This window comes from Tachypleus tridentatus, chromosome 12, assembly GCF_004210375.1.
Source record: "Tachypleus tridentatus isolate NWPU-2018 chromosome 12, ASM421037v1, whole genome shotgun sequence".
Taxonomy (NCBI): Eukaryota; Metazoa; Arthropoda; class Merostomata; order Xiphosura; family Limulidae; genus Tachypleus; species Tachypleus tridentatus.
The window spans coordinates 70,276,611-70,296,367 of NC_134836.1; the positions used below are offsets into that span (position 1 = coordinate 70,276,611).

General features: G+C 35.8%; 1 protein-coding gene across 6 annotated transcripts in view; it reads left to right on the forward strand.

The window, feature by feature from the left end:
• LOC143233529 (cell adhesion molecule Dscam1-like) overlaps positions 1-19,757 on the forward strand; it is a 122,566-nt gene that overhangs the window by 66,782 nt on the left and 36,027 nt on the right. For all 6 annotated transcript variants that reach the window (XM_076469838.1, XM_076469841.1, XM_076469839.1 and 3 more), the window contains exons 8-12: positions 4,754-4,902; positions 8,562-8,693; positions 8,952-9,101; positions 12,071-12,141; positions 17,800-18,037. In XM_076469838.1, the coding sequence (XP_076325953.1) occupies positions 4,754-4,902; positions 8,562-8,693; positions 8,952-9,101; positions 12,071-12,141; positions 17,800-18,037 (740 nt within the window). The remainder of the gene's footprint in view (positions 1-4,753; positions 4,903-8,561; positions 8,694-8,951; positions 9,102-12,070; positions 12,142-17,799; positions 18,038-19,757) is intronic.

A 19,757-nucleotide genomic window follows, 5' to 3' on the forward strand; every position in this document is an offset into this window, starting at 1 on the left:
GACAATTGTTGCAGACAACCAGCGTATTGGTGAAATGTGATAACAGTGGTTGTAAACAACCAGCGTATTGGTAAAATATGATAACAATGGTTGTAAACAACCAGCGTATTGGTGAAATGTGATAACAGTGGTTGTAAACAACCAACGTATTGGTAAAATATGATAACAATAATTGTGAAACTTCCAGTGTATTGGTGAAATGTGATGGTAATGGTTGTAAACAACCAGCGTGTTGGTGAAATGTGATAACAGTGGTTGTAAACAACCAGCGTATTGGTAAAATATGACAACAATAATTGTGAAACTTCCAGTGTTTTGGTGGAATGTGATGGCAATGGTTGTAAACAACCAGCGTAATGGTGAAATGTGATAACAATTGTTGCAGACAACCAGTGTATTGGTGAAATATGATAACAATGGTTGTAAACAACCAGCGTAATGGTGAAATGCGATAACAATTGTTGCAGACAACCAGTGTATTGGTGAAATATGATAACAATGGTTGTGAACAACCAGCGTAAAGGTGAAATGTGATAACAATTGTTGCAGACAACCAGTGTATTGGTGAAATATGATAACAATGGTTGTGAACAACCAGCGTAATGGTGAAATGTGATAACAATTGTTGCAGACAACCAGTGTATTGGTGAAATATGATAACTGGTTGTAAACAATTAGCGTATTAGTGAAATGCGATAACAATTGTTGCAGACAACCAGTGTATTGGTGAAATATGATAACAATGGTTGTGAACAACCAGCGTAAAGGTGAAATGTGATAACAATTGTTGCAGACAACCAGTGTATTGGTGAAATGTGATAACAGTGGTTGTAAACAACCAGCGTATTGGTAAAATATGATAACAATAATTGTGAAACTTCCAGTGTATTGGTGAAATGTGATGGTAATGGTTGTAAACAACCAGCGTGTTGGTGAAATGTGATAACAGTGGTTGTAAACAACCAGCGTATTGGTAAAATATGATAACAATAATTGTGAAACTTCCAGTGTTTTGGTGGAATGTGATGGCAATGGTTGTAAACAACCAGCGTAAAGGTGAAATGTGATAACAATTGTTGCAGACAACCAGCGTATTGGTGAAATATGATAACAATGGTTGTAAACAACCAGCGTATTGGTGAAATGTGATGGCAATGGTTGTAAACAACCAGCGTAATGGTGAAATGTGATAACAATTGTTGCAGACAACCAGTGTATTGGTGAAATATGATAACAATGGTTGCGAACAACCAGCGTAAAGGTGAAATGTGATAACAATTGTTGCAGACAACCAGTGTATTGGTGAAATATGATAACAATGGTTGTGAACAACCAGCGTAAAGGTGAAATGTGATAACAATTGTTGCAGACAACCAGTGTATTGGTGAAATATGATAACAATGGTTGTGAACAACCAGCGTAAAGGTGAAATGTGATAACAATTGTTGCAGACAACCAGTGTATTGGTGAAATATGATAACAATGGTTGCGAACAACCAGCGTAAAGGTGAAATGTGATAACAATTGTTGCAGACAACCAGTGTATTGGTGAAATATGATAACAATGGTTGCGAACAACCAGCGTAAAGGTGAAATGTGATAACAATTGTTGCAGACAACCAGTGTATTGGTGAAATATGATAACAATGGTTGTGAACAACCAGCGTAAAGGTGAAATGTGATAACAATTGTTGCAGACAACCAGTGTATTGGTGAAATATGATAACAATGGTTGTGAACAACCAGCGTAAAAGTGAAATGTGATAACAATTGTTGCAGACAACCAGTGTATTGGTGAAATATGATAACAATGGTTGTGAACAACCAGCGTAAAGGTGAAATGTGATAACAATTGTTGCAGACAACCAGTGTATTGGTGAAATATGATAACAATGGTTGTGAACAACCAGCGTAAAGGTGAAATGTGATAACAATTGTTGCAGACAACCAGTGTATTGGTGAAATATGATAACAATGGTTGTAAACAATTAGCGTATTAGTGAAATGCGATAATAATTAAATGGGTAGAATATCCAATAAAATGTTTCATTGCACATTACTTCGTATTATGCCGCATACAGGTTAGTGAATAGAATAGTCGACCATCTCATTTAAAAACATTTTTTCGGTTGTTATAAAAGGCAGCCTTAGAAAGTTTTGCCATATTCAGAAGTATTAAGTTTATTGGGTAAACAATCACACGTACAATCACGGCTCTGACTTACCTATTCAGAAAACCACAATATCTTAACAAATCACCTTCGAGTTTTATTTATGAAAATATTCTATTTTGTGACAAATATCATTGTTATGATGATAATGTTCTGTTTCAAAGCCTCACTGTTTCAATCTTACTTTTCCTTCCCACGAGCCGACAAAAGCTTGGAATACGGAATTAAAGAAAATATTTACAGAAAAGAAACAGATAAGGATTAGTTTTTAGATACAGTTTAGTAACACAACTTATGGTGTTCGACACCTTACAAACGAGTAGCCAAAGGCCAGTATTGTCTTATTCTTTGGAAGGGTTTGTTTGTTTTTGAATTTCGCGCAAAGCTACACGAGGGCTATCTGCACTAGCCGTCCATAATTTAGCAGTGTAAGACTAAAGGGAAAGCAGCTAGTCATCGCCACCCACCGCCAACTCTTTTACCAGCGAATAGTGGGATTAAGCGTAACATTATAACACCCCCCGGCCGAAATGGCGAGCATGTTTGATCCGACGGGGGTTCGAACTCGCGACCCTGGGATTACGACTCAAAAGCTATAACTCACCTGGCCATGCCAGAGCCTCTTTGGAAGGGAAAAAAAGGAAAAGTCCCAAAGAGTTACAAATTAAGAAACCGTTTAAATATTTACTTATTTGGGCATATCAAAAAATACGAAGGCTGGACGTTTGAATGACACAACTTTGTTTTAACTACGTGCGCTCTAACATTTAAAAAATTTGATGAGTTTCTCAAAGTAGTTTCGTGAAACTCTAAGAATGTTTGTGCATAAATTTTTTAGAGTAAAATACCATCTAATAATTTTAATTAATGTAGTCATAATATAATAATATTTATGTTCTAACTGAAATTGCCGAAAGAAAAACAAATAGCGATAAACGTTTCCTTCACCTTAACAACAACAGAATCTTTCATATTGAACTCGGTGCAGGAATGGCCAATTGATTAGGGTGTTCGAGTGATAATCGGAGGGTTACGGGCTTAAACCCCAGTCACATCAAACATGTTCATCCGTTAAGGCGTTATAATTTTACGGTCAATCTCACCGTTCGTTCGTAAAAGACTAATACAAGAGTTGGCGGTGGGTGGTGATAACTATCTGCCTTACACTTTTAAATTAGGGATAGGTAGCGCAGATAGCCCTCGTGCAGCTTTGCGCGAAATAAAAAACAAATATATCATTGATTTTCTTTTATAATTATTAGTTGTTTCACACAAGTACAGGGTGAAAATTATTAATGGTTTTCGTAGTTTTATAGTATCTAACTTATTTCAAGAGTGTGGAATAAATATAACTTACTGAAGCGTACATTCCTTAGTCCTACAAAATATTATTATATGTACCTGTGCAGGACCACTGAAAGTGTTCTGTTTTGTTGTTTTTTAAATTTCGCGCAAAGCTACTCAAGGGCTATCTGCGCTAGCCGTCCCTAATTTAGTAGTGTAAGATAAGAGGGAAGAAACCTAGTCACCACCACCCACCGCCAACTGTTGGGCCACGAATAGTGGGATTGACCGTCACATTAACCCACCTGGCCATGCCGGGCCTAAATGTTCTCGTAAGTAAATAAAACAACAATTAAGAGAAACAAATATTTTTATTTCTTGCTTTTAAAGTTCATATGTCACGTTGCGTTATAACGTACGGATTGCATAATTCTTCTTCGTGGCAGTACAAATTGCAACGTTAAGCGTTCCTTATGTGACGTCATATTAATCTCCACTGACTGACTGACAGACAAAACACAACTGTGGTTAAAATAGGTGAACCCTCCAGACGGCCTCATTCAATAGCTGTACAGAGGAGACGCTGACACAGCTACATTACAACGTAGATTCTATTTCTGTTTGGATGCCAAGAGGGTATGACTAATTAAACATACACGTCACCACTCGTGACACTAAGGTGTGACTAGCTGATATATGGAAAGGAAAGAGGGAACAATTTTACCTAATGCTTTTTTTTTTCTCTCTTCTAAAAGAAGTGGAATATATTATCCCGATTGGTCGTGTTTGACATAAATAAATTGTTTTTTAATTTGTCGGTCGCTTTAAAAATTGTATGTAAGTTTACAAAATATGTAAATAAATGTATTGTTTGTTTTTGAATTTTGTGCAAAGCTACTCGAGGGCTATCTGCGCTAGCCGTCCCTAATTTAGCAGTGTAAGACTAGAGGGATGGCAGCTAGTCATCACCACTCACCGCCAACTCTTTGGGTACTCTTTTACCAACGAATAGTGGGATTGACCGTCACATTATAACGCCACCACGGCTGAAAGGGTGAGCATGTTTGGTGCGACCGGGATTCGAAACCGCGACCCTCGAATAACGAGTCGAACGCCTTAACACACTTGACCATGCCGGGCCTAAATAAATATATTTGAAAGCGATTAATATAATTATTTCATGAAATATTCGTATCGAAAGTCATAATAAACATATGTCAGTGTTTCGTTTTGAAATGCGTTAATATGATTGAGTTTTATTTATGTTAAAGTTATTTTTAATATATTACACTAAACAGATACATATACAGAGAAGACCCTACACCAGAAGGAAAATTAGCAGAAATCACTATTCCTTCGACTACGAGAGATGATAGCGCCATCTATACATGTATAGCACGAAATGAGTTTGGAGAAGATAGTATGAACGCTCAAGTTACCATTCAAGGTAAGTGAAAAAAAAAAAAAGGTTTAGTCTAAGAGTGATTTATCGCTGTGGTCGAACTTCAAAAACTAAGAAACTGAAAAGTACGTGTTTTCTTTCTTTAAGAAACTAAAATATGAAAAATGATTTCAAAATTTCGAACTACTATCGCACTAAAGCACTTTAGTGTACTTTGAGGTTTTCCAGATGACAAATGATAAATCGCTGAAACTACATAACACGATCTAATGGTTTATGCTAAAACTTCTGGCTACTAAGCTGTATTGGAAGATAATTCGTTGTCATGCAATTAATTATGTCTAAAACAAAAACGGTGTTCCTACTACAAATCGAACATCACAGTGGCTAAGAACGAGGCCTACTTTCAGATGATAGCCCCCATTACGTTTGTAAGAAAACGTGAACATGTTTTTTCACTGTACATTACCTATATTACTTAGAAATAGTATTATAATTTATTTCAAAGCCGCCGATTTCATTTTTTTATTTTTTTCTAAATAAGTATTTCGAAAATAAACCATATTAGAGTTATTTTTATCAGAAATAAGACACTGTTGTTTGTTCGTTGTTAGTTTCTGTAAAACACAAAATAACTCCACGCGCATCGATAAATATTTGTCATCTCACAGTGTTCAAACATAATCAGATTGTGTGTGTGTGTTTTCCTTATAGCAAAGCCACATCGGGTTATCTGTTGAGTCCACCGAGGGTAATCGAATCCCTAATTTTAGCGTTGTAAATCCGTAATCAGATTGTAACGTCTTTTATTAGATTCTTTAAATAATTGCATAATAATTAATACCCAATCACTGACCTAAATATTAGTATTTGTTTGTTTGTTTGTTTTTGGAATTTCGCACAAAGCTACTCGAGGGCTATCTGTGCTAGCCGTCCCTAATTTAGCAGTATAAGACTAGAGGGAAGGCAGCTAGTCATCACCACCCACCGCCAACTCTTGGGCTACTCTTTTACTATTGAATAGTGGGATTGACCGTCACATTATACGCCCCCACGGCTGGGAGGGCGAGCATGTTTAGCGCGACGCGGGCGCGAACCCGCGACCCTCGGATTACGAGTCGCACGCCTTACGCGCTTGGCCATGCCAGGCCCAAATATTAGAAACTTTGACCCAATAACATGTTGGGCTACTGTGTACCTCGACTGAAACCTAGATATGTGATGCTGTCGACATCACTAGTATCTGAATGGTATTACTTCACATTTTGGTCATTTTTTAATCAATATCATTTCCTGTCCAGGTACATTTGATGAGAAGGGATTGTGCCTTTTGAAGTCTGGTTATTAAATGTCCTATAGATGCGGAAATGACGGATTCAATGAACCATTCACGAACAGTTGTAGCTCTATGGATGGCTGATGTAATCACCTTAGAAGTACCTGTCTTTGAGTGAAAGAAAATCATTGCGGAATGCTTCTTATCATATATGGTGGTCAAATCTTCATAACAGATATTTATGATCATTCGGGAGACGTCAGGAATCTGGCCCGTGAAATGTAAATGAACCAGACAACATTAACCCGCCTCAAGAACTTTGTATAACAGAGGCTGTGAATGATGGTTCCGGGACCTTTACCCTATAATAATGTCACAAAAATGGGAACCATGATTCATTTGACCACATTGCGTGAACAATTTGGGCAATAGTCTAATTCCATTTACCTAAACACGTTTCATGGCCCGACATTGCCAAGCGTGTTAAGGCGTTCGACTCGTAATCCGAGGGTCGCGGGTTCGAATCCCGGTCGCACCAAACATGCTCTCCCTCCCAGCCGTGGGGACGTTATAAAGTAACGGAAAATCCCACTTTTCGTTGGTAAAATAGTAGCCCAAGAGTTGGAAGTGGATGGTGATGACTAGCTGCCTTCCCTCTAGTCTTACACTGCTAAATTAGAGACGGCTAGAGCAGATAGCCCTCGAGTAGCTTTGCGCGAATTTCAAAAACAACAACAACAATAAACACGTTTCCTTCGATTACACGAAAACACGCGTTCTTCATGTGAGTGTGTGGGTACGCTCACAAAAGCTAATTTCACCAAATTCGTTACGCATTGCTCTCATGAAAATGCATGATCCTGAATCATTGTTAAAGTTATCGGCTAATTCCCGCCTGAACAATTTTTATGTTTGTGTTTCATCTCCTCTTCCCCTTTTTTTCGTTTTTGGAAGCCCTCTCTTCAGATCATAACTTCCCTCTCTTCAGATCATAACTTTCCTCTCTTCATATCATAACTTCCCTCTCTTCAGACCATAACTTCCCTAATTAGGCGAATTTTATTTAGTCATAAAACCTTGAAGTGTAAACTAGAACAACATTGGCTCTTAACTTGTCAGTCACTTGAGGGTCGATGCAGATAAGTCGCCAACCGACCGATCCCCAACATCAGATAAATCTTTCCTATTCTTATTACAGTGACAAATAATGCACTATTCACTCTCTACATTCATAGACCCTTTACAATTTGGTTTCTCTAATACGTGACTACTTATCGCTACTTTGTCAATACGAAATGAGAACCGGTTTATTCCGTAGATGGATATTTCTAATATTATGGCAAGTTACTGTATATTAAACACTCATCCATCTTGACGTCAGAAGTTCGTGTGAAAAACTGGTCAAAAACTTTTAATGACATTTGACTGACGTATTTCCTAAATATCCAGTTTCAATAGATAAACTACGGAGTGAACTGTTTGTATTTGGCAGCCATTTCAATTCTTTTCACAACATATAGCCGACACCAAACGACATTTAACGTCGCAAATATCACGAATTCTTTTATGAATCGGCAGAATCCAGTATGACAAACGACACACTCAGTCCTGCCGTCCATCTAAAGCCAACGAAATAAATGCCATGCGAAGAACTGGTATAGTTCTTAACGTAATAACGCATTGCTACAGTATACTAACAACTGTTTTCTAGTAAAGGACAGTTTTCTTGTTGTGGTAATTTTTAAAATTAAAAATCACTTACTTCTTTATTTCCAGGTTATATTTTAGACTCTGTATCAAATATTTTTTAACTAAAGCTTATCTTAATACTGCTATAGTACTTAAATAAAAATCTTTGATAAAACTTCTGATTTTGTACACAAATTTACGTTTGGAAAATGTATATTATTCATGATGTTTTCTGTAGTTTTCATGTATAGATGTTTTTAATTGGAATATCGATTGGCGTACCGCTTTCCATAGTTTTTAGTTTTAATATTCCATGTTATTTCCCTGGTTGCGTGTGTATGTGTATATACACATACTGAAACTACGACTGATATTGCTTCCAACCTTAAAACGTATGTAAAAAATATTGGAGTTCATTCTCTCGTATTATAAAGTAACAATAAATGTAAAATAAACATTTCAATCAGTCCAAATTTCAACCTAAGTAAAGTTAAATACAATAAAGACATCCAGGTTTATGAAAAATAAGAGAAATCAATCTAAGACGAAACCAGGTTTGTAAAATATAAAATAAAATAAATCATACAAGTTTCGTAAATTGAATGATAGCTACTAAATGAGACACTACCGAAATTTCATTTATTTTATATTTTCTGTTTTTTTTTATTATAATATGCTTCTAGCCCGCGCAAATAGCTTTTTAACTCAAACGTCTCTTTACATGTGCTTCATCCACCAGAGGTCCCTGATATACCAAACAACATTCGAGTCGAAAAAATAACAAGTCGCGATTTAGTTCTGTCGTGGTCACCTCCATACAATGGAAATTCTGACATCACAGAGTACAATGTCCAATGGCGAGAGGCCCATGGTAAGCTGAAAGATAATAAAAGGTATTATGATTATGTATTCGGTAATATGTACAAAGGTATAAAAACAAATAGAATAGAAATAACGAGGGGATATTATTACTATGGTGACGGTACCTATCCAAGCAAAACACAAAATTATAATTTCATAAATAAACAATTATAACCAAATGATCATAATTACCCTGCGTCTAATTTTAAAGAAATTTACCAGTAGAATGGAAAACAAAATGTTTATTAACTTTCTTTTTTCTTTTGAGGGAACTGGAACCAAATAACAATAAGAGGAACAGTTACAACGATTGAAAATCTAAGGCCTCAAACCCTTTACGGGTTCAGGGTTAGAGAAAAAAACGCTCTTGGAGCTGGTAGTTATAGCAACGAGATCCAAGAGAAGTCTGCAACTGAACGTAAGTGAAAAAAATGTATTTAAATAAGTAACAATAACTAAAGGGTTTGGATACTTTAACAATGACCTGGTATGACCTAGTGGCTAGGATGCAATCTGTGGTTCACGGGAACAAAACGAATCATCGAACATGGTCGCCCTCTAATCCGTGGGAGTATTATATTAAGGGATTTAATATCCCTGTTCGTTGACAAAGAATAATCTAAGCGTTGGTAGTGTGTTGTATTGACTACCTCGTTCCATATAATCTGTCACTTCAACATTAGGGACGGTTGTGCCCAGATAGTCTTCGAGTAATTTTGCGCAAAAATTAAGAAAGAAACAATGCTTTATTAACAATGTCTTATCTGTTTTGTTAAGAAAGGGAAGCACTTGGATTGTTGCCCCATTATTATAATGACACACAAAGTGTTTTGTGTTATTTTCGACTCCAGGAAAGCACTGGGATTGTTACTCCATGATTATAGTGACACGCAAAGTGATTCGTGTTAGTTTCGACTTAACACCATGAGTTCATGTAACTTGTGTCTTAAGTATACTTTGAAGAATATATTTGGAAAGAGTGAGCAGGATTGTTTATAGCTAAGTACAAAACTACACAACAGGCCATCTGTGCTCCCTCTACGGGTATCGAAACCAGGTTTCTGGCGTTGTAAGTCTGCAGACATACGGTTGTACCACTGGACAGAGGCGTCTGGAAAGATGGAAACAAAAGTAGCCAAATATCTGTATCCGGTCTTGTCACAGAACAAAGGTGCAAAATTTTAAAAACACTTCACGTGATAATTTGTATTTTGTTTATTGGCAAGACTTCGGAGTGAGTCATGAATTATAATACTATAATTGGGTGTTTGAATTCCTATAAAGCATATTAAGTTTTAAGAACATCTAAAAGTTTGGTTTGTTTGGTTTTGAATTTCGCGCAAAGCTAAACGAGAGCTATCTGCGCTAGCCGTCCCTAATTTAGTCGTGTAAGACTAGAGGGAACGCAGCTAGTCACCACCAACTCTTGGGCTACTCTTTTATCAACGAATAGTGGGATTGACCGTCACATTATAACTTCCACATGTTTGGGCGAACATGTTTGGTGTGACGGGGATTCGAACCCGCGACCCTCAGATTACGAGTCGAGTGTCTTAACCCCCTGGCCATGCCGGGCTACATCGAAAAAACAATAATGTGTGTCATAACGTGCTAATATCTGAAAACTCGAACAAAGTAGGTTTCGAAATATGTACGAGAAAGACATGTTTTGTTTTATCTTGGAAACAATATTTTACATCTCATTCCTAGGTAGCCATCTACTGGAATATTTATATTCTGATATAGTATATTTTCACGAGAAGAATATGTAAACGCGTGGATTTCTTTCCGGCTTTGATCTTATTTTAAAAAATGCTACGAAGAAATATTAAGAGTTGACATTACTATATGTGAACGTACAAACATTCTTAGTTGACGTATAAATTATATTATTTTGATATGTGTTACTTTTACGTCCATATTGGATATCATAACCTCATTTACGATTTCTACGTTTATACAAAGGGACAACAGTCTATTCTTTTTTCGATATTTTATTTCTCTCCAAATAGCTTCTTAAAGCTCCTTATCTTTCTTTTGGTGTCAGTTTTTATAATCTCTTTACGAAAGCCTATTGGGAGATTAAAACTATATTTTGACTTTACGACCTGCGTGTAATGTGACGTTCAGATCAGCTTAAGCTCCAGAAACGAGCACTTCGAAATTATGCTGAAAATATGGTAATTATTTAGAGAATCCTTTTTCTTTTTTTGAAGTTTTTTTAATTTTTTACATTCACTATTTGGATCTTTTAAAATCACCGTTTCCACGGTTACCACCCACTAATAAAATTATATTAACTTCTCCGTAAGCACATTTGGTTTTGGTTTTAATATCTGAAGATGAAGACACTTTGAGCAATATTTTGCGAACTGAGTAGGTTTTCAATTTAGCCAAGCTCCATCAGAACCAAAATGTTATCGATTTACTCGGTACGACTATTTCTAGCCTGCTGATATATAAGGCTTACGTGTATAACATATAGCGTGCTGATATAAGGCTTACGTGTGTAACATATAGCGTGTTGGCATATGGTTTACGTACATAACATGCAACGTGCTGACATACAGTTTACGTATATTACATGTCACGTACATAACACACTCATTAAAACCACGAATTATATTTCATGGTATTGGCTATTGTGACTGAAGTACCTACATTTGATATGCGTTGTAACTTCTTCATAACTCATGTTTAAGAGTTTAAGTATAATTGAAACTATTGTATTTATACAGATAATGTCGTTGGATAGTACATGGAATTTCTTACCTTGGTATATTTAGCAAAAGAAATCCAGATTTGATCATTATTTACTGATAAGACGTTTAAAACTATAACACCAACAGTGCAATAAAGTTACTTACAAAACACATAGAGGTTAGCGTATCGGGCTGCGGATCGGAGAATCTCGGCTCGAAACATGATGTCGCTGAACACACCCCACACTTTAAACTGTATGTCATAAAAGTGATAGTCAATCCTGTTATTCAATTCAAAAAGCCTAGTGGCGGATGGTGCTGCTGGTTAACTACTTTCCTCTTAGTCTAAAACTCAGAATTAATAACGACTATATCTAATTCTAGGGGTCTCTGACCTAGCTATTCAGCCTACATGTGCATAAGGTGCCATGCAGGTTGAAAATTCCAATACGAGAGAAAATCAAACTTAATAATGCATAACTTTACATAAGAATGACTAATGCCTAAATTACTCAAAATTCACATGTTAAATGCACTCTTTTTTTCTTTGTCTGTGTTGGAATATTTTTCTAGTGTTGTGTTGTGTTTTAATATCCGAGTTTTCATTCCATGCTTCTAATTTATTTTTAGCTATTGCTTAGAAACTATTTTTCAAGTGATAAATAAAGTGTATCTCATTTTAAAGCTCCGCAAACTGCGCCGTCTGGTGTTAGAGTTGTTCCCGTAACATCCAGAACAATAATGGTATCGTGGCTGGTAAGTATTGTTTATTTACGATTGTTTGTTTTATTTAAACGCGATTTCATATCTGTGTGAGGAAACGTTTTATGTTACGTATATGTTCATCCCTTAGTTTTTTTCCAATTTCTTAGTATTGTAGAGTTTTTTAAGGACTGTTTTATACAGCCAAACGTCCTCAAAGGATTAAGGTAATATGAATTTGTGTACATTGATACGTGTGTAAACATGTAAACGTGGATCCTCTTTCCCTGAATTTCATTTAAAACTTCTCAATGACGTAATGTTTTAAGCAGCTAAAAATTTTCGAAAGAATAACAGCACATTTGTTTGCGTTTATGCATGTGTACGTGTGTTTGTACACACACATATATATATATATTGCAACTTTTGTCCACTTTGTTTTTAAAAGCTTTATCAGAAATCAATTACATCCACTACTTTTCTCGTGGCTGGCATCAAACTTTACTTAACCAGACCCACTTTGGTAACAATGAAGCGTTTTTTATCGAATAAACCTTTTCCAATTGATTCTTTCCTTAACAGTCAACGAATCTCATCGTAACTAGATGTAAAACGAATTATTTGAGGTAGTTTCAGTTCTTTTTTCCCAGGCTGTCTACATTGTGCTTAACCTACAAATATTGAATTTGGCATTTTGGAGAGCAACAGTACGTTTGTTTTTCTAAGAACGGCCTTCCTTGGCAGACACAGGTATTCTTAGAAAGATTCGTTATTAATTGTCCAATTGATATTCCGTACCTATGAATTATACCGGAACGACGTAAGTTGATGCAAAATCAATGTACCCTGAATGTTCATCCGTTCTAAGTGAAAGATGATTGATTGTGTTTGTGTGTGCACGTTTCTAAAGTGAAAGTTGTGGTCTGTATTTTTATCCCACCCTGAAGACAGATAGATCCTGCCACGTGATCTGCTGTTTTAGTCGTAGTTTCTGTAGTGATGTGTGAATGAATCCAAGATATGTTTGATTAGAAGCGTACCCTGGTGGATTAGCGATAAGTTTAAAGATTTACAACTCTAAAATCCGGGGTTCGATAGCTTGTGACAAACAGAGTACATGTGGTTCCTCGTGTTGCTTTGCACTACGAGAAAAAAAATAAATGAACAACTTACAAACATGAGATGTGGTATGTGTTACATTGGAAACTCGTCGAAGTAAGACCGAAAAAGTAGTCACAAAAGCCCTTTATTTTACTGTGTGTCCTCCCCAAAGATTAGCTGCCGCAATATGACTGTCACGTTTCTAACAAATAGTAACTGACATTGTACGGAGTTTGTTAACTTTGTTTCAATTTTTGATATTTTGTTTATTCGTTTATTTACTATTTGTATGTAGTAGAGTGGTAAATTCTTCGGATTTACAACGCTAAAATCAGGGGTTCGATTCCCCTCGGTGGACTCAGCAGATATTTCCAGATGATTCAACTTCACAAAACTCGAAGTTCTTATCACGCTGCTCACTTACAGTACCGAGCCCTTGTTTTTTAAAACAGGTTATAAGTTACAAGCATGATTACTGGTAGCTTGTACGCTGTATTTAAACTCTGTGGTTCTTTTTTTCTTTCTTTATCTATGGTGACCTACTGAACAAAAAAAAATGACGGTTGGTTAAAGCTATTAATTATTTCTTTATGCTATAGCCTTCCGTATAAACATAAATAAATATCTATTTATCCGAGCTAGTCTGATGAGTTCTGTCAATAATAGAAGTCTTTGTACTTATTAAGTAAAATAAGTTTATTTCCCTGTCAATAATAGAAGTCTTTGTACTTATTAAGTAAAATAAGTTTATTTCCCTGTCAATAATAGAAGTCTTTGTACTTATTAAGTAAAATAAGTTTATTTCCCTGTCAATAATAGAAGTCTTTGTACTTATTAAGTAAAATAAGTTTATTTCCCTGTCAATAATAGAAGTCTTTGTACTTATTAAGTAAAATAAGTTTATTTCCCTGTCAATAATAGAAGTCTTTGTACTTATTAAGTAAAATAAGTTTATTTCCCTGTCAATAATAGAAGTCTTTGTACTTATTAAGTAAAATAAGTTTATTTCCTGTCAATAATAGAAGTCTTTGTACTTATTAAGTAAAATAAGTTTATTTCCCTGTCAATAATAGAAGTCTTTGTACTTATTAAGTAAAATAAGTTTATTTCCCTGTCAATAATAGAAGTCTTTGTACTTATTAAGTAAAATAAGTTTATTTCCCTGTCAATAATAGAAGTCTTTGTACTTATTAAGTAAAATAAGTTTATTTCCTGTCAATAATAGAAGTCTTTGTACTTATTAAGTAAAATAAGTTTATTTCCCTGTCAATAATAGAAGTCTTTGTACTTATTAAGTAAAATAAGTTTATTTCCCTGTCAATAATAGAAGTCTTTGTACTTATTAAGTAAAATAAGTTTATTTCCCTGTCAATAATAGAAGTCTTTGTACTTATTAAGTAAAATAAGTTTATTTCCCTGTCAATAATAGAAGTCTTTGTACTTATTAAGTAAAATAAGTTTATTTCCCTGTCAATAATAGAAGTCTTTGTACTTATTAAGTAAAATAAGTTTATTTCCCTGTCAATAATAGAAGTTTTTGTGCCGGTCACGTAATGTAAGTTTTTTTCCCTGTCAGCGGTATGTCTGACGACTTATACTACTAGAAATCGAGTTTCGATACCCGTGGCGGAAGAAAAAAAAGAGAGATGTTTGTGCTTCATAACCAAAGAAACAAACATAAAGACCTGGTTTCTCTCACAATTCTAAGTTAGACTAATTTTAACTTTAAAAAGGGAGAAGTTCAACCTTTGTTACAAGCTCTGAAATAATTCATCCCCTGAAATACTAAAGTCGCTCTGGTTTATGGTTTCCAGTTAAACTTGAGCAGGAGGGGGGACTCCTCTTCTCCAGTTATGAGATTTGATGAGTTTTTTTACCTTTGCATTCACCTACGTAACATCTTCCGTTCTAGTTAAGCCAGTATTCAAGAAAAAATCAAATCATTGCTTGAAATTCGAGAAAAATAAATCACGTAGCGTTTATGATATTGATTCGAATATCTCTATCCAACTTACCCACTATATCTAAAGCATACCTTTACATGTTCGTCAGTACTCCAAACCAAGTTACGTGTAGAGATTGGTGTGATTTTTCTGAACAAAGGAAGGCCTAGAATTTGTTTTTTATTATGGTAGTTTGAAAGAACGAATGAAACATCTCTGAGCTGTTGATGTCAGTATAGATATGAACATTCAATTAACGTCAACTTCCGACCAGTAAAAATGACCACTTCAAGAATAATTAACGCTAACGAAAAACATGTTAACTGTTTCAGGAAGATTACACTCGTATTGAAGTAGGAATTCTTCATTATCTACAATTATTACAGCAAATACATATATAGTATTATGTTCCTTGTTTGTGTCTTACTAGACAGTACTCTTTTGTGCTATGTATGTTACATTTACAAGTTCGTTAAGTACCCTATCGGTTTCATGCCATTTGTTCCTGTCCTCTCTAGACAGCAGTTATCTTGTGTTATGTATATTACATTTACAAGTTCGTTAGGTGCACGTATCGGTTTCGCACTTTTTAAATTGTTATGCATTTCGTTATTCATATATTTTAATAGATTAACTACTTACAATGAACATGGCCAAGCGCGTAAGGCGTGCGACTCGTAATTCGCGGGTTCGCGCCCGCGTCGCGCTAAACATGCTCGCCCTCTCAGCCGTGGGGGTGTATAATTTGACGGTCAGTCCCACTATTCGTTGGTAAAAGAGTAGCCCAAGAGTTGGCGGTGGGTGGTGATGACTAGCTGCCTTCCCTCTAGTCTTACACTGCTAAATTAGGGACGGCTAGCACAGATAGCCCTCGAGTAGCTTTGTGCGAAATTCCAAAAACAAACTTACAATGAAACAGTATTTTTAATCTTTGTGTAATTTTCATTAAACAAAATAACACAAATTTTATTCCTGGATAGTATGTGTTATTTCTTAACTACTTATGTTTTAAGAGTACAGAAAATGGCCATTATTCCCTTCAAACTTTGCTTTTGTGATATGGATTATGAAAATTAGAAACGGGCAAATTTGCACATTTTCATTTACATAAGGTATGAATAAAACAACATATGAATGAAGATTTACATGTATTTATATATATACAAAAATGTTTAGAAGTGAGTAGTTTTTCGAGATTTGCGAGTGGTCTAACAAAGTCGAATGCCGAGATCTCTGATCAAGTCATTAAGGTCTCTTTGGTTAGGTTAGTATGGGTTTCTCTCACCAGCTGCACCTCTGAAATTCTAATCTGGATCTTCAACGTCTACCTTCTCTTCTGATTTGTTGCTCTTTTCTGAGGATAGCTGCTTTCTCTCTGGCGAAGTGGGTGCAGGGAGCTCAGGGCAGTGTGACACCGGGGCGATGGACGGATGATGGAAGGTCCGGATACATGATAGCAGATGCATTCTTGCCAGCCCGACATTTGGAAGGGTCCACCATGCAGAAGTAGCAATTGCTTGAGTGGTCAGTGTGTTCACGCCAAATTCTTGGAACAGCGAACTTCATGGTTCTCTTTTTCTCCTCTGTATCATCCTGTAAAAGAACAAAATAAAATTATTATAAAGAATAAATTTATTTCATCCACAACTGATGTGTAAGAGGTTCATGCAAAATATTTTATACGTGATATTTTTCCATACTATTGGAAATTAAAATATATTTAAATTTCAAAAGGTCTAAAATTTGCATAATATAAAATCTTACTATTCAAGCAAGAAAAAATTGTCCGTCTTACCTTTCGAGTTTTTTTGCAGTGCTCACAGGTAAATCGAGGTGCCCAGGGTTTGTCTTGATCCCCGACAGGCATACTGAAATATGCCTTGTAGGCTTCACACACTTCAGCAGATGCTGTCACATAGTACTTTTTCGCTTTTGTCTTGATAAATTGGCCACATACATAGCAGAATGCGTCTGGAGAATGCTTTCAGCTTCTTGATGCCCTCTCTAATAAAATCAGATAGGTCTATGTGTTCACTTAGGCAGCTAGAACTAAACTGAAGTGATGAGTGGTGAGTCCCTGTATATATATATATTACTATGGAAAGTTCTTCAAGATTTTAAAAGGTTCTTGAAAATTCTTGTAAATTCTACAACATTCTAGAAAGTTCTTGAAAATTATTGTAAATTCGAGAAAATTCTCCATCAGCTACTCAGTACTGAATCTACTTCTGGAAAATGGGTAAGTTTGAAAATTTCATCACCTAGGTCACAAAAGCAAAGTTTGAAGAGAAAAATAGGTCTTTTCCAAAACACTTTCTGCTCAGGAACAAGAAAAAGTAAAGATTTTGTTACATAGCATTATGTATATTCTACATTTACTGTAAACTAGTAGTATGTTAGGACCCATAACGTTTCCATTTATGTAGGTGACTGTCAAGTAACAATATAGTTCCATCACTTTTTAAAAACGTATGTTAAATTATCTCATATGATATTTATTCCCTTACTTTAAACAGTTCTACCTTTCAGATCATTAGATATAATGCCTTATTACAAGTAAGGTGGTATAGCGGTCATAAAGATGGTTCGTTTACGTCGATCGTATAGTCAAAGAAGGGAAATGTTGTTTCGAAGTACATTTAGATATTGTTATATATTGTCTCCTCAGCTATTAAAAGAGTCGAATACAGGTGTTGATATACAAGGTTACTACGTTGGGATCAAACCAAGAGGATCATCAGAAACGTTTACCTACCGAACCGTGATGGTTAGAGATGAAGATGTAGCAACGCAGGAGATATCAGGCCTAGAAAGAGATACCGAGTATATCATTGTCGTCCAAGCTTTCAACAGCAAGGGTTCCGGTCCTCCATCTGGCGAAATTTACGTGAGAACTCCCCAATTTGGTAAGATTCTGACATGTATCTTAAGTAATTGTTCAGACAATAGTAAGGGTTCCAGTCTTCCATCAGAAGAGGTTTATGTGAGGACATCCAAATTTGGTAAGATTATAACATATATCTTAAGTAATTGTTCAGACAATATTAAGGATTTTAGTCTTCTATCAGAAGAGGTTTATGTGGGGACACCCCAGTTTAGTAAGATTCAGACACACTTTTAGCACTTATTTAGATAATAGAGAAGTTCCGGTCCTCCCTCAGAAAAGACATACACAGGGATTCCTCAGTTTGATAAGAATCTGACATATATCTCAAGTAATCCTTCAGGTAATAGAAAGGATGCCAGCCCTCCATCAGAAAAGGATTATTTGAGGAATTCCCATTTTTTTTAAGATTTCAACATGTCTTCAGTGGCTATTAGGAAAAGCGAGGGTTCCGGTCCTCCATCAGATGAGGTTTGCATGAGAACACTCAGTTTGGTAAGATACTTACATGTACTTGAAGTAACCATTCAGACAGTCAGTTGTATAGTGATATATTATGATATTTCATGATGAATGCAATTATAAGAAATAGCTGTCGTATCTTCAATCGACATGCCTTTGGCCAGCTGAAGTCGGTCGTAGCCTAGTAATTAGTATTCCCGAACTATAAATGCTAAAGTTTGTGGCTCATGACCTCAAAAATGTGCTTCATACTCAGTATTGTCGTGGGTTTGTTGTTAGGGTAATGTTTCAATCCAATTACTTGATCAGAAGAGAGTACCCTAAGATGTGGTGGGGAATGCTGTTGTCTGGTTACCTTGCTTTTGTCTTATCGCTCATAATTAAGAACTGTTCTGCACATGTAGCACCACTGTAGTTTCTCGCGGAAAACATACAAAGAAACTAGCCAGCTCATTCGCTAGAACTTTCCAAGCAAGGTGCAATCTTCTTTCTGTTTATCGGTTTTTGTCGTGGTGTTTTCTTTTAATACAAATTAAGTACGCAGTAGGATAAATAAGAGTGTGTGCAAATAAATGGGGTCAGTACAGGATGCACAATGAAACAAATGAAACTTATCTTAAAACTGTAAATATTTGCATTCCGTCTAGCATAGAGAATCGAATCTCAAATTTTAGCGTTTTGGGGGAGCTGACGAAGTCAGTGATTCGAATCCTAGTTTTATCTAACTGAGCTTTAATGCGGGAAAACAAAACTAAGAGGTCAATTCTGGTCTTGTAGAAAAGCTGAGAAGATTATTATTCCTTGTGGTAAAGTATTATGTATTCATCACATGTGGTTTATTTGTTTGGTTTGTTTTTCAATTTCGCGCAAAGCTACATGAGAGCTACCTGCGCTAGCTGTCCCTAATTTAACGGTGTAAGACTATAAGGAAGGCAACTCGTCATCACTGCCCACCGCCAACTCTTGGGCTACTCTTTTACCCAAGTGATCCTTTTTGGAATCCTATAGAGATCAGCTAGCCCAAACGTTAGCGACATTGGGGTTATCCTTTACAATGCCTTTAACTGTTTCTTTGAACTCTTATGATTAAATTGAAAGAGGAACATTGAACTACATGTTGCGAATTATAATGATAAAACCATAATATGAAACTCACGTAAATGATAGAATCAACAGTATTCATGACTCATACACGTTGTGGATTCGAAATAAAATATCTTTCGACGTATCCTTTGCGGTATTAATTCCACAACAAATATTACTATTTATCTATCTACGTG